At 42.4% G+C, this 23,396-nt stretch overlaps 1 protein-coding gene and 1 pseudogene across 2 annotated transcripts in view; one reads left to right on the top strand and one right to left on the bottom strand.

The window, feature by feature from the left end:
• Positions 1-10,231: 10,231 nt before the first annotated feature.
• Positions 10,232-18,325, top strand: LOC308398261 (uncharacterized protein). Its single transcript, XM_080884793.1, has 4 exons — positions 10,232-10,343; positions 12,439-12,544; positions 16,185-16,865; positions 17,197-18,325. Exons 2-4 carry the CDS (start codon positions 12,527-12,529, stop codon positions 17,881-17,883), a joined length of 1,386 nt encoding a protein of 461 aa, XP_080740919.1. The 5' UTR covers positions 10,232-10,343; positions 12,439-12,526; the 3' UTR covers positions 17,884-18,325.
• Positions 18,326-22,168: 3,843 nt separating this feature from the next.
• LOC308399140 (protein NLRC3-like) overlaps positions 22,169-23,396 on the bottom strand; it is a 125,413-nt pseudogene continuing 124,185 nt past the window's right edge. The window contains exons 9-10 of the transcript XR_013974784.1: positions 23,185-23,231; positions 22,169-23,036 (exon numbers count right to left, since the gene is read on the bottom strand). The product of XR_013974784.1 is annotated as a protein NLRC3-like (transcript). The remainder of the gene's footprint in view (positions 23,037-23,184; positions 23,232-23,396) is intronic.

Genomic DNA, 23,396 nt, shown 5'->3' with positions numbered 1-23,396 from the left:
AACGTGTCTGAGTCTGATTTATTTCACACAAATAAATGCTATAAAACACTAAACATGAGCTTTCAATATACTGTTCAGCTGGTTCCTCATTCACATCAATTACATTTACTTATTTCACAACATCAGTGAAATATACTCTTTTTAACTGGTTCAGTTTCTCAAGTTCACACTTCTTTCCATAACAGCTACATCCTTTTATCATATCAATAAACACATCACATTGTCTTCTGCAGTGTCTTACTGGCTAAACAGTTCTATTCAATAACAGCATTGGTAAATACATTACATTTGTTCCCTCCAGTAATTTACTGGCAAAATCACTATTTAGTGCATCATGAAACACAGCTTGTTGAATCAACCCATGAATGCCTCTGTTAGCTACACAGAGTTGCTCAGAGTGCTTGTGTTACACTAGCTAATCTACTCAGTCACTTTAACAGAACTATTAACATTCACATCTCACAGAACTGATTTGATTGGAGCATTACAACACGTTTGCACAGAGCATAGGAGCGCACTGACTCTGCTTCACGAGCGCTCCACCTAACGAGCGGGCTCGCGGTGCGGTCGCGCGGGACACTCCTCTGGTTTTCTCCCGTGTTTACATATAAATAACTTTGGCGGACCGCCTTAACTCTCCCATTCACATTAACGTGGGTAACCATGGTGACAATAAACAACATTTTCGGTGCGAGCACCGTGTACCGACCTGTAAAAGCAGGTGAAGAGCAGAGTAAGGAAGACACGATGCGTCTCTGCTTTCCTCCAGAACGTGTCTGAGGAAGCAGCGGAAGGTGGGCTCCACTTACTGCTCCCCGAAACCCCGGAGCAAGCACCAAAGTTCCGCCCTCACTGCTTTCTAACATAAAATGAATCCCTGTTACATGGATTTTCTATCCTCTTAAAGAAACTGAAAATAAATACATATAGCAATGAAAAATGTCCCGTTACATGAGTGTTTTACACAAAATAATATTAATGTGGTCATTCCCTCACAGGGGTGCCACAACTACACTGCTGTTTTGACAGAGACACAGTGTGTTTATCTAACTTGGCTGAAGCCAAAGTTCTCCAGACAAATTCAGTCTGTTTCTGCCAAGTGTGAACTCACTGGATGAGCGCCAGATACACAGAATCAAAAAGGGATAAATTACTTTTCTTATGTCATGTTCCCGTCACAAACTGGCTCAAGGAGAGGGGAAGCAGGAGTCCACAGATGAAATGTTCCTATAAATAAAGTGGAATTTATTCAAACTTTACCAAAACTTCAACACATCAAATACAAGCAGTTCAGCAGGGAGTGGATGTGTGTTGCATGTGCCAGGTGGATGCAGAGAGAGGCCAGGGCCACGTTCAAACCTGAACACGCTGCACAGTGTTTTGTTCCATTTGTTAGGGATGAATGAAATGCTTCCTTGAAAGGATGTGTGCAGTCACCAGTGGGCGTGGAAGCATGTGCGCCCTCATTTGGTGGGTGTGCAAGAAAAGTCATCCTGTCACACAGCAATGCCTACATAAATCACACCACTCTGCTTAAAATAATAATGTTTAGTGAAGCAGGTGAAGCAAAGGGCTGCTTTTAATAGGCTGGGAGACCCAGGTGTGCTGCTTTAGCTGCTGAGCCTCTTATGACAGAACAGCGGAGAGTGGTAAGAAGGGAGGAGGGGGTCTGGCTGTGTTTGTGAACGATAGATGGTGTAACTCTGGGCATTTCTCTATCAAAGAGACGCTATGCTGTAAGGACATTGAGCTGCTAGCGGTTAGCATGAGACCGTACTATCTACCACGAGAGTTTACACACGTGATTATGATAGCTGTGTATGTCCCGCCCTCTGCTAACGCTGCAGCAGCCTGTGAGGTCCTGCACACTGTAACCAGCAGACTCCAAACACAGCACCCTCAGGCCCTTTTCCTGATCTCTGGGGACTTTAAAGATGATGTAACCATTTAATTATGGTTACATAATTAATTATGTAATTAATTATGCAAAATGCAAAACGCTCAGCTGTGTCTCCAATCAAAGCTCTGTAACTTCAGAGGTGATGTTCATATGTTGACTAATGGTTTTCTTTCATTTTTGATGTACTGCAGAATATTTGTATAAAATCCAGGCCAGGAAAATCTCCTTCATGTGTTTCTGTGTTTTGTCTTCAGCTACGTTGACACAAAGGCCTCTGCTGTGACGCTCACACCTTTGATAAAGTCTGGAGAGTGTCAGCTTCCTGTTTATAGATACAAAAATATGTAATGTTGTGAACTCTGGCCGCAGCGGCGCAAGAAAAAGGAGAATTACGGGAAGCACTCACAACAGGTAAAATCAAAATAACAAAGTAAAGTAGGATAAAATAAAAACCAACAAAAGAACAACACAATATACTTCCCCGTACTGTTACTGCTAACCTCTGTTAACCTAGTAACTCTTACCTTCTAACTGACAGCTGGTCAATAAACGAGCTCCATAAACGCTCCATATTCACCTTTACATGGAATATAAAGGGAAAAGAAGAAACACAGTGCTGTGTCAGCGTTAGACATATAGATATATCCTTGCTTTTAATACATTTGAAGGTGGGTGGGAGAGGTGCTTCTCCGCGTAGTCTACGGTCTCTTTGGGATGGGTAAAGCTTTTCCTCACATCACCATGGGTCACTAACAGCTTTGCAGGGTATAGCAGTCTGTACCTGACGCCGGTCATCCCACGTAGTCTTCCTCTCATATTTGCAAATGCGGCTCTGCGTTTCCAACAGAGGGAGGGAAATCTGGGAGGATGTTTATTTTAAAAACCCTTATACATCAGGTTCTTGTTCTCTGCAGCTTTCAGCAGAATTTCCTCACCAATGTGGTAGTAGTGCAATCTCAAGATGATGGGCCGAGGAAGATGACTTTGTTTGGGACGCTGGCGATTCGCTCTATGTGCTCGATCGATGAGTGGCTTCTCCTCGAGAGATAGCGCCTCCGCCAACAGGTGTGAACCAACTCAGTCATCTTGGGTCCCTCTGTGCCTTCTGGTATTCCTGCAGTTCTTAAATTATTCCTCCTGGAGTGCCTCAAGAGCTCCACATCTCTCATCTAACTTCTTTACCTCCGCAGACAAACGCTCCACAGTGGCCTGGAGAGTGGCGATGGTGTCAGAGTGGTTCGAGGCACAGTCCTGCAGTTCAGTCAAAGTGTTATCATGCCTGGCCACGTCGCTTTTTATGTCCGAAATTGAGGGCTGGATGCTCTGGTTCAAGGATGATATCTCGCCTCCTATGGTGGTAGAAATCTCTAATATGCAAGTGTCCAGTGCTAGTTAGTTAGTTCTAGTTCTAGTGGTTAGTGGGGCTTTATTTGATGATTCTAGTGTGTGTTACATTGTTGTCATATTGTTGAGTCGCAGAGCTGTACAGTGTTACAGTTTCTGTAGAGTCTGGTATAAGGAACTCAGATCCCTCTGTGAATAATGTTCACTGAAACTGATCTGTAGTTAATGAACTAGTCAGGATTTACACTAGAGAACGTTTCTGCCATTACATGGCCTGTATTTGTAGAGCGCTTTACTCGTCCCTAAGGACCCCAAAGTGCTTTTTTGCCCAAGGACACAACGACCGAGACTGTCCAAGCCGGGGCTCGAACCGGCAACCTTCCGATTACAAGACGAGCTGCCAACTCTTGAGCCACGATCGGCCCACATATTGTTGTCTTTTGTTGCAGACACCAAGTGTTGAGATCCTGTCTCAACCTCCTACATTCTTCCAGCAGGTTACACATTATTTTTTGTACTTGGAATCAAATATATGTGTCAGTTGGGCCTAGTGCAGGGGTCAGCAACCTTTAACACCCAAAGAGCCTTTTGGACCCGGTTTCCACGCAAAGGGTCAGGGTTCGGGAAAACACTGGGAGCCGCAAATACTTTGTGACATCTAAAATGAAGATAACACTGTGTATATTGTTTTTACCTTTATGCTTTGTGTGAACAACTACAGTGTGTTGCTTATGAAATCCATGAAGTGCTACAGAGAAAATTACATTTGATTTATGTAATGAACACATTTTGAGCTCTTAAAGAAATATAAGAAAGGAAAGCTGAACTACAATGATCCATGTAGCAAACACAAACTGTTATATCGCCTTTGGGCTTTTGGAGCCTTGACCTGACTTTTAAAAAAAGCGCGTTCATGCAAACATCGTCGGGTCTGCCGTGATATGTTTACAACGGGACTTCTGCTCCTGAACCTCTGCGCACAGCGTCTGCAGGTCGGGGCTGTACGAAGTCACTTTATCTCTACAGGACTGTAAGCTGTCGTCTGTGAGGCGTGAGCGTGTTTGTTTGAACACAGTTCACGGTGGAGAACAGCTGCTGACATAATGTGGATCCGAAGATCCATAACTGGCCTACCTGGGGCTGAAAGTCTCCATAAATGCAGGCGTTTCGGCGGCTACACCGGCTTCCACCAGTGTGACGCTTATTTTGAGAAAATAATAGAATATAAATGTATTTTTCTATTTCAATATCACAATAATCTTCCAATGTAGAACTACAAGTTAAAAAAGAAGTAACATAAATCAAATCCACTTCAGCTAAATACTTCTCATTTATTTCCATCTTACATGCTGTGACTGCAGCCATTCCCACATCTCTGTGAATGGGACTCATGGACATGGATCAGTGGTTGTTGATCAATGGTCCTGAGAATCTGCATAATTAAGATGAAGGAACGGAGCTCCCAGCCCATCGTTCCTGCAGCTGCTTTCAGTCTTTATGCAAATGTCCTGTTTGTAAGACTGAAACCTGCAGCTGAGACTGAAGACGTCACCTGATGATGACGACACGTTTCTCCCACAAAACGCTGCGTCCAGATGAACAGAAGCAACAGACTCACTTTCCTGGATGATTGAGATGCATCAAGACTTCATTGTGTGTTACTTCTCATTCAGCACAGACACATTATTCCTGTTAGGTCATGTCAGCTGTCACTCAGTACAAGCACAACTGTGAACAACACAAACTTCTCTTCAATGTGTCACAGAAACACTAAGTGTGAGAGCCTGTATGACACACAGGACAGACTGTAAGCTCTGCTGGCTGCACAGCACTTTGTAGCAGTTTTCCAACATGTCCTCCACCCGTGATGTCAGTGGTGGGACCCCAGTCACAGCACTCAGCACCACCTCCTTTAAATGGATTTTATAGCAGTTCCTCCCGTTACTCGGTGCAACGCTTCTTAAATGTGTTTTTGCAGGATAAAACACAGCAGGTGGTGTAGAGAGGACGTCAGCTGACGGAGCAGAGGGAGGCAGACTGTGGATAAATGACAGAGTGAGAGGAGAGCAACCATGACAGAAGCACAGGTGTGGCAGATAGAAGTGGCTTTATAGACACTTATTGTCAGTCCTCGTGCATGCTGTGGAAATAAGTGTCTGTGTCATGAGGTGACATGTGAGCTTATCTTTGGTCAATAAAGCTGAACGACCAGTTTTCACTTTGCTTGTTACGCTTGTTTAGTGACGTCTGGGTTTCTGTGGAGCCCGAATTTTGATGAGTTCTGGTGAAATCATCTGAGATCATCTGAGCATCGGTGAAGAGTCAGCAGAGAAAGTGTGGGACAGAAGTTTGCTTTGGACACATGGACTGAAATCAAAAAGTAACAAACAGGATTTCCAATGGACAGTATGGAGAAGTGAAAGTACACAAAGGCTGTGCTGGAACACGTGTGTTACACTTTTTGACAGCTGAGAACAAAACACAATATTTTGCATCATCTCTGCAGTGTCTCTTCTTTCCTCTGCTGTTGTGCTTTTAGCTCCAAACTGTTTCAAATGGTTTGTCAGCAAGCTGACCTCTGACCTCTGCAGTACTAACTCCTGACCCGTACAAAGAGCGGGCGTTTCTGACCTTTGACCTGCAGCTGTATGTCTCTCAGTCTCAGTTCTTCTCTCCGTCACTGATGGAGCAGGTGTAGTTGCTGCTGACAGTCAGTCGTTTGTTTTCTCAGAGTGAGGCTGAAGTCTGAACTGTTCAGAGCATCAGGTCTCATCAACGTGCGCTGCTGTAACGCCGCTTTGTCCTCTGAGATCACCAGGTATGAAACCTGAGTGCTGACAGAGCAGCATGTTCCCCCTCATTCACCTCCACCACCACAGCCAAGGCATGCTGGGAAACTGAGGACACACAGACGGAGAACTGAAGTGTCTGCTGTGTGTTCATCTCAGAGTCCTCACAGGTGACACATTAGCTCCAGAACACCAAGCCAGGTGTTTGAAGCCTGACAGGGATTCTTCCCATCCAGAGGGAGGATTTAGCTGCACAACAATGAACATTAGTGTGTAGTTTAGAAACACAGACTGTGCCTGCACTGCATCTAGTGAAGAAAAGTGTTACTGCGAGAGAACCAGGCTCCTTTAAAGCAGCTGATATTAAGGTTGAAAAATCAACAATAAGCTGATGTAATCAACGTTTCACAAAATGGTCAGCAGCTAAAATCTGGAGCCGTTCTTTGGTGGTAATTAACAGTTTGTTCTTGTTAGCTAATTATGTCATTAAAGGTAGCAGCAGAAGCCTTGTGTTGAAAGCCCATTCACTCACACATTCACACAGTATGTGTGTGTCTGTGTTACACTGTGGACATCCCTTCTGTTGGAGCGCCATCTTGTGGCAGGTTTAAGAAATGTTCTTCTTGTAAATCCAAACTGATGCACCTCCATAGCAGACTGTGGAGGCTTTCAGTGACATGAAGACTTGATTTATACTGTCATATTCTCCTGTTACACAAAGCACAGCACGCTGAACATGGATGAACTGAAACTCCCAGCATCTGACTGAGGAAAAGCACAAATCATTCTCACACTGACTCCTGCTTGATTTTAGATTTGCTTTCAAATCCTCACACTTTCATATGAAGCACTAAATGGGCTCCAGACTGTTTATCTCAGCTTCCTGTCAAACACACTGCTGCTCACACCGAGGCTCAGTTTACTCCTCCAGCCTGGCTTAACCTGCTGTCTGTTAAAAACAGTCCCACACTCCTCTGTTTAATCCTTCTGATCAGACTCTTTGATTTTGTATTGTTTTTACCTGAAGTTGTGTTTTTGACATGGTTCTGTCTGTGAAATAAAGCTCACACACACACTGCTACAGTCCTTCATACACTTAGAAACGAAGCTGCTCCTTTCCTCAGTGCTGACACATAAAGAAGAGTTGGTTTTATATCCAACACGTCTCTGTTCCAGAAAACAGCTTCAGCAGCCTCTGAGTCTGAACTTGGAGTTGGTTATAAGCCACAGGCCTGTGTGCACAGCAATGAGGAAATATAATGCAGTAAGTGAAACATGGATGTGTGGAACAGATTATCCCAAAGGTTGATTCTGTTCATCTGGACGTTCTCAGTGAAACATTTGGTCTCTCGGTCAGGTGACTCCTTTAGTCTCAGCTGACTGCAGCTTTCCAAACCTTTGTCACTGGATCACTCACTTCATCTCCAACGTGTCCCTGACACAGACAGCTGGAGCCGTTACAGCAAAATCATTGATCATCGTTTTTAGAACATTAGCTGGTGTTGGTGGGCAGGCTAGCAGTGCTAATTGTTAGCACTAGTTCTGCTGCTCTCCCTTTGTCTCTGTTATTGTTGGTCTTTAGTGAACAATAGAAAGTGTCTTCATGAGACTGTTGCCTAATGTTCAAATGTAGATAACACCACCTGCACCAACCTGTTACACAGCACAACCCTCTGGTGTAGCTTTGGCTGGAGCACATATTGGCAGCTCCAGTGACATCACCACTCCATGGTGACATCATCTCTACAGACTGTGGCTGTTACATATCCTCACCTGGTAATAATAAGACTGTCCTCAGCTGCACACAGCTCCAAGATGAACAAACTGAAGTAAATACAAATTAGAGTTACGATAGATTGAAATCTTGTAATCAGAGCTAATTCTTAGTGAAACTCTCACAACATCATATCATGATCCTGGGTTAGTGTCTCGGTCTCAGATCACAACATCAGCACAGGCTTGGCTTGGGTGAGGTATTGAGTGGTTCTTGTCCATGACAGCTGCAGGTACAGTGCCATCAGCCATGCTGCACCACATGTCTGCCCAGGAACATTAGTGTGGCTGAGTCTCATGTAAACATTGTGCTAAAGTGGTGGGAAAGTGGCTGCAAGCTGGCTGCACTGTGTCCAATACTCTCAGTATGATATCCACAAACCTCTGAGTGTCACAGAGTGGGCCTGTGCTCAGCTCACTGTGCCCCATTCAATTCTACTTGCATAGTTTTACAAGTAAAATTAAATATACAAGTTGCTCAATGATAAGTTATTGTAGTAACAACTAAGTCCATGGTCATTATTTGTTAATAGTAGCTTAAAGCTTCTGCACCAATCATGGAGCAGCAGGTTTAGAGCATGTGGATCTACAAAAGTAAGTCCCAGTAAGATGGGCTGAGCCTTACATACTAGAAGAAACATGTCATTCCCAGCAGATGAAGCGCCCTTTAAAGCAGGATCTCACTTTAAACCTAAAGAACTTGCTATGAGCATGCAGTGCATTCATGGTTATTATTCATACGATTGTGGGGAGCTAATAAAGTGCAACTATCACATTACATTTTATTATTAAATTGTTGTTAACAATCCCTTCACTTCTGCTTATCTAATTCATGGTTGCAGGATGGCTGACAGCTTCCATTAGGCAGGAGGTAATGTCCATTCTGGCCACAGTGCAACCCACAATGTGTAACTGACACTATTATATTGCATTATGTCACATTGTTACATCTTTTTAATAAATGATGACAGTCAGCTGAATTTGCTGCCCCCTTGGTGGAGGACATCAGGATCAGCAGCTACTGCTCCATCACAAACACCACAGAAGAAGAACAACACTGGATCAGATTATCTGGACGTGTTTGACAGGGACAGTGTTCATGTTCATGGACATCAGGACAAAAACAGACGATGGAAACCTGCCAGATTTGAGCTAAACTGCTCGTTTCCATGTGTAGTCCCTGGGAGGTCACATGACCAACAAAGACACACAAGCTGTGTCCCAAAACGTCGGCTGCATCCTCCGGAGGCTGCATTTGAAGGCCGATGACGTCACAGCCAGGCGACGAAGGCTGTCCCGATTCCTCGACTCCTTCAAATGCGTCCTTCATTCCCCCGAGTTTGAAGGATGGGTCGGGTGTGTCCTTCGTGGCCCACCATATCCCAGAATTCATAGCGCGGCCCAGCCAAATTTCAGCTGCCAACAATGGCGGCCGCTACTAAGTTTTAAAATTTAACGAGGGAGTACTACTTACTTACAATGAATTCCTTACACTATATAATTTTCCCGTCAGTGTTGGGGAATTCTCAATGGTGCTTGGTGCCATACCCTCAGGGACTTTAATGTTATATAAAAACACTGACAGCTCAATATCTGCCTCAGTCACTCTCCCTGATCCAGCTGAGTCAGCAGTGGGAAAAATCTGCTTTTCACAGGAACTTGGTAACAGCAATAAGAGAATACGTAGTTTATTCCAAGAAGATATCATGTCTCTCCCATATATAGAATATCTTACTGGAACCGACATGTTCCAGATATCACCTGGAAGACAGTCTGGATGATCCCATAAATATCTAATTGTGAACAAGGTGAAGGAAATCTCATATAAAATTCTTCATAAATGTTACCCAGCCAGTCACTATATGGTAACATTTAAAAGAGACATAAATACTAATTGAACTTTCTGTGGGGATCATCCAGAAACTGTGGCACATCTCTTTTGGTTCCTCTACACAGAGATTCTGGAAGAATTTAGCAGTTTTGTTATTGTCCATATTTTAAGGGAGTTTTCTTTACGATGGGAAAATGTTTTATTCTGTTTCTTTAAGTTCCCCAGGAAGAATGATAAATGTTTTTTATAAAAAATTTGTTAATACTTTTAGCTATTTTATATCCATAAATGTAAGTTTATTAATAAAACACCATATTTCTGCCTTTTTATAAGGATATGAATTGTACATACAATCAATTTCAGACTCAACCAACAAAAAGCCTCTCAGAACAATATTTATATGTTGATTTTTTTCACCTACTCATATCATCATTTTTTTACTCCTGGTTCTGTATGTTCATGTTCTGTTCTTTTGTAAACTTCATCTGTTTGTATGTTGTATACTCATTGTGTTTCAATAAAGTTCGATTTAAAAAAAGGTACGTTCTAAACGAAGCTTCAGACGTCACTGATCACGTGACTCTGGCCAAACGAATCAAGCCTCGACACGGTGCTTCTGAAGCAGCGCGTTGATCTTTCTGACACACGCACCGGAGCGTCAGCTTCAAGCGGACCATCACTACGTCTCACATCTAAAGGTGTCAAGGTAACTTTGAACTGAGTTCAGTCAATCTGGAGTTTTTCCAAGTTTTCTGTTGCTCTCTGTGAGAGAAGAGCGTTAAAGGCGGGGCTCTCCAGAGTCCAGCAAAACAGGAAACCACAGCTGGGTGTGTGTAAGTGTGCAAACCAATAGAATGCATCGTGGTGGGGGGGGCATCACGGGCAAGAAAAAAATAAAATAATCGGTCGTACCCATGCTTCCCCGACGTCATGCCAGCGCATATTGGGAAATTCGTAGGCACCGATCGGTTTTCTATCAGCCATTTGCTGGGAGTAAGGGCGCCCTCCGTTTGCGAGGTGCGCCTGCTGCTGGCGGCACAGGGAGGAGAGGGCGGGGCGGCGGGGAGTCTCTGGCTGGCTGGAGCGGCATCTAATAACCAACTCGCAAAACAAAATAAAAACAACAAACAGATATTATGATACAGACTTATAATCTGCACCCATGTTTTTTCTAAATTCTATAAAGTGAGCGCGAGAGCCCTCGGTGCGCCTGCGCGCTGCTGAAGTCAAAGTAAACTTTATTGTCATCTCCGCTACAGACAGTCCAGCATATAGAGAGACGAGACGACGAGGCTGCAGTTACAGCGGTGCAAGTAAACAAACAATAAATATAAGAAGAGTAAGAAAATAAATCTACACTTTAGGACTCGGGGTAAAGGATCAATAACAATTTAAATTTATAATTTACAGTTTGATGATTTAAAGTCTCACACAACCCGTCAAAAGGGGCGGGGCCGGCTGCTTCCAAGTAGAGCACATTTCATTTATAATGATGTAAATCCAAGCCCATCATGGATTCACGATCTGAATCCTGGGTTGTGTGAAATCCCAGAAATCAACCTTAGACAAAGTGAATCTGTGAACTAAGGTGTAGGTCTGTTAGGTTAGTTGTGCTGATCCTCGGGTTGGGGGATTTGTGTTTGTACTGGAGCGCAAAATTCAAACCAATGGAAGATGGACAACAAAAGTTCAAAGCCATCAGGTGCTCAGGTTAGAGAAAAGATGCAGGTAAGCAGACGTGTGATTGGATAATGGCAGCTCATCCTGAACCAATCAGACTAAACTCCAAACAATACATTATGTTACAGATTTTAATATTAATTAGTCATTGTTACTTGTTGATTTGTCCTTTTCTCATTGTGTGACGAATTATGACGACTGTTTGGTAGCTGTTATTGTCTCTCTCTCTCTCTTCATGTGTGTTTCTCTGGTGAAACAATAGTTTTGTGTTAATGTTAGGGCTGCACGATTTTGCATAAAATGAGAATCACGATTTTTTGGCTTAGAATTGAGATCATGATTCTCTCATAACAATAAATAAACATAAAACAACAAATGTCTCACGTTTTGTTGTTGCAGCAAAATGTTGTCCTGCTTGAAATTCCGTCTCCACCGTTGCTCGACGCTGCGTGTACAGAGCAGGTAGTGCAACAATAGAAAAATAGTTGCGGGACGGCACTGTGTAGCGTTTGTCTAGGGTGTTGATCGTTTTCCTAAATCCCTCGTTTTGCACAGTGTTGATGGAGCCATATCTTTGGTCAGGTGATAAGTGATAGCCTCCGTAATGTCTTTGTGCCTGCGGGAGTTCGACGTGTATAGGGAAGCGCTGTATAAGGTTCCCGTTATTAATGTTTGGGTGGTTGACCGGGACGGATTTTCTCCTGTCACTTTCTCGTCATCCCTGACGTGCTCTCCGTTGTTTTTTCCCTGCTAATTTTAGCATCACACGGCACAGCTTCTGTATCACGTGGTATTAGGCTCCGCCCTTGTCATTTGTTGAGCAGGAAGAGTGAGCGCTTGTTTTCATGCAGAGTACGTCCCGGATCAAAATGCGGTACATTTGATCCCTGTTGTCTTTGCTTGATGATTGGTTTGAGTCTTGACAATCCACATTGCTGGCGTTGCATCTTTCAATGGCAGCAATGGCAGGTATCAGTGCTCAAAGCTTTTGTGTTTGTTTCCAACAAGTTGCCCACCTCGGGAAACAAAAATGTGTTCTTTTACTTGTCAGATGAACATATGAGACACTTTGACTCTTCAGTGCAGTGTGGAGCCTAACAAAGATCTGTTTTGTGTCCCAGCTGATCAGCAGGAGGAGGAGAGTCTGACGGAGCAGCAGAGGAACATTTTCAGCTACTTGGACTCAGCTCAGCCACTACAGAGGAAACAATGAGCTCAACACAGAAGGTGACAGACAGAGCAGGACCATATGACCAAAGATATTTATCACCATATACATTTGAACATTTGCCATAACGATGTAGCTGACGATAGAATTGACACCAGACAAAATACTTTACAGCTGCACAACTTTATTAAAAACCCATCAATGTATTTTCACTGAAACAAGCAGCTGTTGTTTATGTGCATTAAAGTTATATAAAAATGTAACAGTGCAAATGCAAATTCCTCGCTGACAGTTTAACCAAAAGGCGTTTCCAGTGGAAACTGGCCGACACATCCTGAGCATAACCATGTATAATATCCACTAAACTTCAGAAGAGGTTATACAGTCGTGGCCAAAAGGTTTGAGAATTGCATAAATATTGGAACCTGGAGAAGTTGCTGCTTAAGTTTTTATAATAGCATTTTGCCTGCACTCCAGAATGTTATGAGGAGTGATCAGATGAACTGCATCGTCCTTCTTTGCCATGAAAACGAACTTAATCCCCAAAAAGCCTTACCACTGCATTTCATTGCTGTCATCAAAGGACCTGCTGAGACCATTTCAGTGATCGTCTTCTTAACTCAGGTGAGAATGTTGGCGAGCACGAGGCTGGAGATCATCATGGCTGTATCCCGATTCAGGTTCTGCAGCTTTAAAGTCCTCAAGGGCCGCGTACTCAAAGACCGCTAAGGCCGAAGTGCGAGGCTCGTAGGCTCGTGAAATGGGACGTCTAGCCTCCGTCGCGCTGCCCAGGTTGCCTAGCAACCATGATACTAACAGCTGGAAACGTTTCATACAGCTTTGTTTGACAGAAATGAAGGAGAACATATTTAGTTCATTTGTTTCTACATGAGCTCTGTGTGATTTGATGAGTATCTGAGGCTGAGACCACAGGACTGTGAAACATGATTGTTGGGCTTCATTTCTGTGCTGAACAGTCGTTTAAGATTAGCTGTAAATAACAATTAGCTGATGTTGTTCATGAGACTAAAGTCATCTCACTGTGGTAATGTAAATATAATATGGCCAATATTATAGTTATTATATTAATCACTTCACTCACAGACAAGTATCTGTGACAGTGTGTATACAGATGTATCATATATAAGAGACAAATGTTGTTCCTTCAGTATGTTGTTACTAAATGTGGCTCAGTGCTTACATATATGTGTAAAAAGCAAATGTAGCAGCTGTGATAACTGTGTCTGATAGAATGAAGAGTAGACTGATAGATGAAATATTCCTTTATTGGGTGAGAAAATCAGACCATGTCATAACTGCTTTAAGTCACACAGAATAGATATCAGAGCCTTAAACAGGCTGACTTCTGCTAAATGGGTCAAACTGGGCAGAAAGTCTACAAACACATAACATCCTTATAGAATATGATGTAACACTATAGATCAACTTAGCTCAGAATATATAAAGCATATAAACAGTTACAGCAATATGATGCAACAAACACAGCAGCTACTGATCCAAAATACTCAAAGCTTCATAGAACTGAAACCAACATTTATTTTTAGCTCCATCCTGCTGCTGATACAGACTTTAGGTTTCTGAACATTAAACTTGTTGCTGCCTTTCATAGTGTGTAACTTGAAGGCCCTGAGTACTTTCTCCCACACTGGAAACACTGGGATGATCACATTATTTGAACATTACCTAATAAGACTGATTCAGCACAGACAGTTATGTTAAACTTTCCTAGCAGTCCTTCACAAACAGGGAACAGTCTGTCTATTCTCTCCATCTGTCAGCTGCTGCTGGCTCTTCCTCCTCCTCTTCCTCACACACTGCTGAGTTTGTCCTGGTGGATCATCAGGGCTGCAAAGCCTCACAGATGATGTGCAGCAGTGGCTCCCTCAGTCTGTCCTCACTCTGGACACTTGCAGTCGTCACACATGGAAATCAAATGTGTGATAAGCTGCAGGATTCAAACACAAGTGTAACTTATAAACACACGTTCATACTTTTATTCCACAATCAGAGAGAAAGAAACAGAGAGAGAGTGCAGGACAGACAGACAGGTGACAGTCTCAGGTGTACACACTGCTACACAACAGCACCAGAGAAGCAGGATTTAGTGTTTGTGTTATTACGAGTGTAAACAAGAAGAGTTCCAGATGGTGCAGTGGACACATGTGTGACTGCTGTGATTAAAGCATCTTTCTTTCAGCTTAACGAGTGAACCGTCAGCTCGTTCAAACACACGTTAAAGTGCGTTTGGCTCGACACCACCGAACAGAGGCAGCAATATAACACAGCTAACATTAACAGTGCAGTGGATCCTGCTTGTGCCGTGATGTTCAGGACTGCAAACCGAGCAGCATCACTGACTTTCAGCTTGTTGTGTTTGTGGATATATGACTGACTTTAATTATCCACAAAATCATCACATTCTCTGTCAGATGAAGGTCGACTATTGAACGGCGTATATTTTAAAGGCTTTAAAACCAAGTTAACGCTGAAAGTACAAACATCACTAATGTCACATAACTCTGCCGACAAGGCATAGCTATGGCTATGAAATGCTCTTTGTGTATCACTTCTTCATTATGAAAGATGTCATTAATGCACTAGTAATGTCTCATCTGGAGTATTGTTCAATCATTTGGTCAGCAGCTAATAAGACAGATCTTAACAGACTTCAGTTAGTCCAGAATAAGGCGTCCAGATTAGTGTGAAGATGTTCATACTATACTAATATTGATCAAATGCATAATAACCTTTCTTGGCTTCCTGTACAGGCTAAAATATTCTATGGCTTACTTGTAGTTCTAAAGAAAGCAATTCTGTTAAACACACCACATTTATTCTGCTCAGCTGCAGTATCCAGATGAAATACATCATCATATTACACAGTTTTCAACAAGCTGCAATTTAGTAAATGCTCGAGTTAAAAGTAACGTTTTGTAAAACTGTTACATTTAGAGCAACTTTTAAGTGGAATAAGTTGCCTTAAAAAATTAGAGAATTATTCAAAACTTCAATGAACACTTAAAAGCCGATTTACAGAGCTTTTAGTTGTTGTAAATATTGTAAGACATGATTTGTTTTTGAAATTTGTGTAATGTGCCTCAATGTTATTGATATTATTATTATTGATTGCTTATATTTGAACAATTGTGAAACCTCACTGTGGATGTAAGAGTGAAATTATGTGGATATCTTGAATCCACTTTGTGTAATATTTTATGTGAGTATTTGACGGAAGACGAGCAACATCTGTTGTGGAAGCTAACGGGGTTCCTTTAGAATAAACAAACATAGGATTTATTATCACTGAATAATTCTGTATAAATCTATACAAATTATAGAAATATGTAATAGGAAACAACAAAATAATCTAAATTATAAAATAATGTGTGTGTGTGTGTGTGTGTGTGTGTGTGTGTGTGTGTGTGTGTGTGTGTGTGTGTGTGTGTGTGTGTGTGTGTGTGCATGATTTTAGTGTTTGAACAGTCATGAATTATCTTTAACAGCAGGTTGGATGTAATGTGTTAGAACTACCAGCAGGTGGGGATAAGAGACCTTTAAGGTGTTTGGTGCCACGCTCCACCTTCAGGTTTAAAACTAGTGTTAATGGAGTTTGAAGGTTGAGTTTGTTCCACGACTGCATTTCACTCACTGCCTCTGTTTGTATCTCTGTCACTGCAGGACCAACATGGAGCCAGAAGTCAGCGCTCTCAGGAGGCCGACAAACCTCACAGAAGAAAGGGAGAGAAAAAACACACCTGTGACGAGTGTGGGAAGGGTTTTACTGTGAGGGCTAAACTAAAACAGCATCAGGTCATCCACACTGGAGAGAGACCGTTCAGCTGTGACTTGTGTGGAAAGTCTTTTTCCTTGAAGCGTTCCCTAAAAACACACCAACTCATCCACAGTGGAGTTAAAGCGTACAGCTGTGATCAGTGTGGCAGAGCTTTTACTCGCAGTAGCCACTTACAGAGTCATCTAGTTACCCACTCTGGAATTAAGCCATACAGCTGTGATCAGTGTGGCAGAGCTTTTACTCACAGTAGCCACTTACAGAGTCATCTAGTTACCCACTCTGGAATTAAGGCATACAGCTGTGACATCTGTGGAAAAACTTTCAGTCAGAGAGGGAGCCGAAATACACACCTACGCATTCACACCAGACATGATGTGTACTGCTGTGAACAGTGTGGCAAAGAGTTTATAACTCACACAGACTTACAACGACACATGTTTACCCACACTGAGGAGAGACCTTATCAATGTGACCTGTGTGAGAAGACTTTTAAATCTCCACAGCACCTGAGACGACACCAACAGATCCACACCAGAAAGAGACTCTACAAGTGCAGCTACTGTGAGGTATGTATTTATATTGTTATCTTGTCATTTTAGCCTGACTGTTTGGAACAACTCTGCTCATTAAACTGTGTTAGCATGTTAGCAATTCTACTGCATGGAAAAGCAGCTCTGAGTGATTATTCAGATTTTCCTTTCAGTTATGATTTTAGTATTACTGTAGTATTATGGTGGTAGTATTGTAGTTATTGCAGCCCAGTAAACTGAGTGTGTTAACTGAAACAGTCAAATGTAGTTGGACGTCTGCAGAGATGCTCTTTATTTCAGGCGACGTTCAGGATACAAATGTTGAAGGACTGACTTACACTGTCTTTGTGTCTTTGTTTAAAAGCAGAGCGACACAGATGGATCCAGTTCTCAACCCTGTCATCACTGTGGTGGTGGGAAAGACTTTCATTGTGACCTCTGTGGAAAAACTTTCAGTTGGCAAAAGACCCTAAAAAGACATCAACGTAGACACACTGGAGACAAACTGAAATACTGCAAAGAATGTGGGAGAAGCTTCACCACACCAAGTGAGTTAAAACGACATGAACTGATTCACAGTGGGGTTAAAAAGCACCTCTGTGATCAGTGTGGGTCATCCTTCACCACTGCATGGAAGCTTAAAACACACAAAGGAGTCCACACAGGAGAGAAACCACACAAGTGCAGACACTGTGAGAGAAGCTTCTCACAGTCAGGTAATCGTAACATTCATGAACGTGCACACATGGAAGGAAACTACAGCTGTGACCAGTGTGACAAGAGCTTCAGGAATCTCAGTTCATACTCTGCACACAAACGATCCCACGTTACTAATAAACTGTTTCACTGTTACCAATGTGCCCAAACATTCACCTCATTGTCTGCTCTGTGCAAACATCAGCGCGATCACTCAGGGCTGAAATCACTCCCATCACTGGATCACAGTGAATCTGAAGACACAGAAAGATCCTCTGGTTTCTGTGTCGGACTCAAAAAGCTTGAGATCAGGCTCCACAGAGTTCAGATAGAATCATTTAAACTTGTGTTGAACTGAACTGGTTGCTGGGCTGAACTTCTACATAATACAGATCTACATGGGATCTTCTTTTCTGTTGTTTTACTGAGTCAGTTTTGTCCTTTTTTCTCTGTCCTGGTTTTGCTCGTCTGTAAATGATTGAAACTCAGTCAAATAGTTCATTGTTCTCCAGCAAAACGTTTTGGAAACTCATGTTTAACCTTTAAAACTCTGACATGTTTTAGCACACAAGGCTTCATCGGGGAGTTCACTCATGATTGGACCATGAGAACAAAGGTTTTTAGTTCTTTCAAAGAGAGTCTTGGAGATGTTTGATGTTTCTGTTTTTCTGAAACCACCTGAAAGAAAAACTATTTTTCTTGCTTTATGTAGTGTGGAAGTTTTTAATGTTTCTTCATCTGTGATGTTCTTGAATGTGTTCACGTGAAGATGGTACAAATAAACTGTCCTTTCAGCTTTAGCTCCTAATTTATTCATTATTTATGGATGTAGCACAGCAGCCGTCTCTTGATTAACACATGGAGGGCTCGGGATCTGATGGTGTCGTCTCCCTAATTTGCCCACTCAGTAAATCTCACTCATGGCCAAGAAATTGAAATAAACCTTGTTTCCCTGCTGGATAGTGATCCACTGTAACTCTGCTCCTCCTTCCTGTTTAGGATTTCTGTGGCTGAAGTAAAATTCCCTCCATCCATCACTTATCCCAGCTAACCCAAAGTGAAATAAAGTTTTGCTGGTCTTAAAAAAGCATTACAATAATGGGCATTACCAATGCAAACTGAATGATACAGAAGATGAAAGAAGAGACTTTGATCAGTTAATAAAGCTCATGATCTGGATTCATTGTGGCTGCTACACAGATACTTCTGGGTCACTTCTCTCAGTTAAGATAAGATAACCTTTATTAGTCCCACACGTGGGAAATTTGTTTTGTCACAGCAGGAAGTGGACAGTGCAAAAGTTATGAGGCAAAAATTAGAATACAATAAGAATAAATACAGTACACAACTGTACAGAATAGAATAAAATAAAATACTATATACAGTAGAATAAAATAAAATAAATATACAATAAGATAAAAATAGAATACAAATACAAATACTATATACAACTGAGTAAAAATACAACGATGACAGAAAGGATTATTGCACTTAGTATTATTGCATATGTATGGATGTGTGTGTTTGATACGCAGCAACACAGAAACACTGAGAACTTTAAACAATGATGGAAAGTGTTATAAATGACTTGTTGGCCTCTGATCTGTCACAAACAGCTGAAACGTGTCTCTCATGAGTCACATGAAGGTTTTTGACAGAAAGGACAAAAAGTAGCTGCAGTCAGTTTGTGTCATTTTTATATTTATTCATCTGGGAGAAAAATCTGAGGGACATTAAAATGTGTTTTCAACAGAGACAAGAACATGAATATAACAGAACAGGTAAATGAACATGTTTCAAGTAAACAGCTGGACTGATCAGGTCCAAACACAGAGTGATAAACTTGTCAAACAGCTGTCATATCTTTATATAGAAGCTCTTTATAAATGCTGCTCACTGCAGTCTGTTTACTAATAATGTCAAAGTGTTAGAAACACAGAAACATCAGAATGGTCTTTGTTCACAGAAACCTGTCTGGGATCCTTTGTTGTTCTTTTGATGCAGAGTTACATTATAAATATAAAGAGTTATTTCAGAGTCTCATCAGTTTTCCTGCATGTCTTTATTTAACACATCAGCAGGGCTGAAGCTCTCATGTTAAACACACACTGATCTATGGACACGTTCATGTGTTTCTAACAGAACCAGGCTGTTATCAGCCTGCACTAACATTATGTCACACACACTGAATGTAACAGTGACAGTTTACATCATCACACAATCAGCTGTGATTGTTTCACTGTCATCAAACGAGTCAACAGGAAGTAGAATCAATAGAAACCAATCATTTACTGACAGCATGTCTGATGGAAATAAGTGCAGATTATGTATGAAGTCTAACTGCACACAGTAACTGTGTTACAATAAGGACTTAACAGCGCCCTCTGCTGGAGTGTTTCAGTACTGCGTTAACTAGAATACACCACCTCCTCCTCACACCACCTGCTACAGCTCTACTCTTCTATGACTACAGTCATCCACAGCACTGATGTGAGGTCACATGGTTCATATGTAAGGAGCACAGCTGACCTCAGGTCAGTTTAATGACTGTGAGCAGCAGCTGTGTTATTGTCACTGTGACAGGGAGACACTCTCAGACACAGCGCTCATGTCAGCTTGTTCTCATGCAGGAGGATCAGGAGCTCCATGTTTGTCTTTCTGTTTGAATCATGATGTGTTTGTGCCATCAGAGTCTGTCATGAGTACTCAGGGTTTCACAGCAGCTCTTCTGGATGCTGACGAGGACTCCAACCTCATGTTTCACCTCTCTGAGCTTCTGATGTCTGTGAACACTCGTGTTTCTTCTCTGGGCTCATCTGGACAAAAACACCTTTCTGTGTTTGGCTGCAGCCTCATTCTGACTGACAGGAAGTGTGTTATCCATGAGCTGCACTTCTGTGAGGAAGTTTCCTGCTGTGTTTCCTGTCTGTGGACAAACACGAGTGTTCCAGCTGAGGACTTGGTTCCTTCCACCTGTCCATACAGGACATCACGCTGTCTGCAGCTCTGTAAATGCAGCTCCAGGTCCTTCCACGTGCTGCTCTGTATTTGTGCAGTTTGTAGTGTGTCCTGGGAAACGTAGCACACATGGTGTTCTTCTGCTGTTTCCTCCTTTCACTGAGTGTGAAACACTGACGCTGTGCTGTTGTTCACAGAGGGGAGCTGATTCTAGCTGCAGCTGGACTCTGTCATCTAACTGAATGTGTTGGTGCTGATCACGGGGCTCTGAGGGGGGAGCAGCAGGAGGACTCTGGATGCTGACGTCAGTGTATCTGTGGAAGCTCCCACAGCGTGTCTGTCATTCAATATTGTGCTGTATATTGTATCTATGCAAAGATGAACAGACTGTGTGTTCACTGGTCTCTGTGCTGCAGCTCTGATGTCATCATCACTCCCTCCTCCACCCTCAGCAGTCCCAGCATGCTGCTGTGGTGCACCCCACCCTCACTCTACACCTGAGCCACAGACCACACCCTCCACCTCAATATACACCACAGTTTTCTCTGCTGTGGAAATGAGATCAGGAGGAAATCATCATTATTATTATTTAATAAACGCTCACATTAATGTGGGCTTATTTGTTTCATATTAGAAACATTAGTTGAGTGTTTTTAGTATAAAATGGTCAAAGTCCCTCTTTTTGCTCCTCCCCTCACCTGTGGATGGGCGGTGCTGTTACCGTGGTGACAGCTTGGATGTGTTTCAGTCCTGCCTGGTTATCACTGCAGGAATCTTTCACATTTATTACAGGTAATAACTCTGATTTTTCTGTGTATTATGAACCAAATGTATCCTGATACACACAGAGATGGATGAGCAGAGGTTTCTTTTGCAGTTTATGTAGTTACTATGGACTTAATGCATACATATTATTAAAATTAGGGCTATAACAGTTGTATTGATGTATAGCAACTTGAAATGCTCCCACAAATGGCTCCACAGCATGTAAAAATATAACAAAAGCTCTGGCGGACTTGGTTCTGTGGTCAGTCTTAAAGGGTGAAGTTAAACTCTGTAATCTTCACTGTGTCACAGAGTTCAGTGAGTCCCGTTATTCACAGTATCAATCAGATCATCAGAGAACAGCTGATCAGCAATCAGTGGTGCCAACAGCGCCTCCTGTGGTGAGAGGATGCAATAATGCAATGTAGCATTTTTCCACTCAACACTTGCAGTCATGGAAACTGTCTGTTGGATCTGTGTGACGTTGCTTTCTTGGTTAGAGTTCCTCACAAATGTCCAGATGATTCTTCTAATGAGGCGTCGACCATGTTTGCAGCTCTTTGGAAGAAAACGTCGCCCTTTGCCATCCTTACTTTTCTTTGACTTCTTCAAATGCAGCTGAACTCCAGCTGGTATTTTCTTGGACTTTGCAGCTGTTTCTGGTCATCAGTTCATTCCTGCAAACCTCTGAAGCTGAACAACAATGATGCTGCATTGCTGGCTGATCCCAAAAGGTTGATTCTGTTCATCTGGACGTTTTCAGAAACGTTTGCTCACTGATCAGGTGACTTCTTCAGTCTCAGCTGACTGCAGCTTTACAAGCTTACAAACAGCACATTTGCACAATGACTGAAAGCAGCAGCACCTGATATATATGATACTAATATAATACATATACATATATAATCCATACTAATGATGAAGGAACTGAGCTCACAGTCCATTGTTCATTCAGTGAACTACTCAGTTTATTTTGGGCCTCAGAAATGCTCACTCTGTTTGTACATCACTGTCAGCAATAGACTCATTCTGCTGTGTGGACAGGAACACATGTGACATCACTTCCTGTTTGTTTGTGACTGAAGAAGTTTACAAGGAATCATTTAGAAGAGTTTCAAACATCAACTGATTGAATCCATGAATCTGAAAACGTGTTTGTGAGTGAAAGAGACAGACATGTACAGACTGAACTATCTGTTCAACAGTCAGAGTGTTTCTGTAACAGGAGACACTCTTTACACTCCACTCAGCACAGGGACACTGAGCCACCAGGAGACCAGACTGTAAACCCAGGATAAAGAGTTTGAGTGAATGTGGTGTTGAAGGTGTGGAGGTGGATCAGAGTGTCAGAGGAGACTCTGTAGAAGGACAGAGTGCCAGCAGGACAGTCCACATACACTGCTGCTCTGTTAGAGACAGAGGAGGAGGAGGAGGAGGAGGAGGAGATGGATGTGTAGCTGTTATTGTGACAGACAGACTGAGGACCATCATCAGAGCAGAACAGACTCCAGGACTGATCACTGAATCCAAACAAACAGTCACTGTCTCCTTTCCTTCTGATGCTTCTGTAACTCACTGATATATAAACGTCTCCTCTCCACTCGACCTCCCAGTAACAGCGACCAGTCAGACCATTTCTACACAGCAGCTGATAATTAAAACCATCAAATCTGTCTGGATGATCAGGATATGACTGAACCTTCCTCACACGTGTCACCTTCCTGTTGTTGTCAGACAGTTGGAGCTTTGTGTTCACTGTGTTTGTGTCGATTGTGAGTTGACAGGAATCTGATGGAGAGAACAAACACAATCCAGCTGCAGTTATTGATCCATCATCTGTTCATTGATTGACACTTTGATGATGACTCCTGACATGATGAAGATGGTTGAATGTGTGCTGCTTTGTTTTCATGAATCCCATTAAAAACACACTTACACTTCCTCAGACCTGGTCTCAACCATCGGACTCCAGCAGGCTCCACCCTGAAAGGAGGAGGGGGGTCAGAGCAGCACAGTCAGCATGCACACATGGACATTACATGGCTCTCACACACACACTGTTACACACTGAGCTCAAAGCTCGGCTCCACTGTTTTATTCAAAGAAATCTACATTTATTTATCAGCACATTTAAAAACAGCTTGAGCC

This window comes from Rhamphochromis sp. 'chilingali' (assembly GCF_963969265.1).
Source record: "Rhamphochromis sp. 'chilingali' genome assembly, chromosome: 1".
Classification (NCBI taxonomy): domain Eukaryota; kingdom Metazoa; phylum Chordata; class Actinopteri; order Cichliformes; family Cichlidae; genus Rhamphochromis; species Rhamphochromis sp. 'chilingali'.
This window is presented reverse-complemented; position numbering and strand designations above follow the sequence as displayed.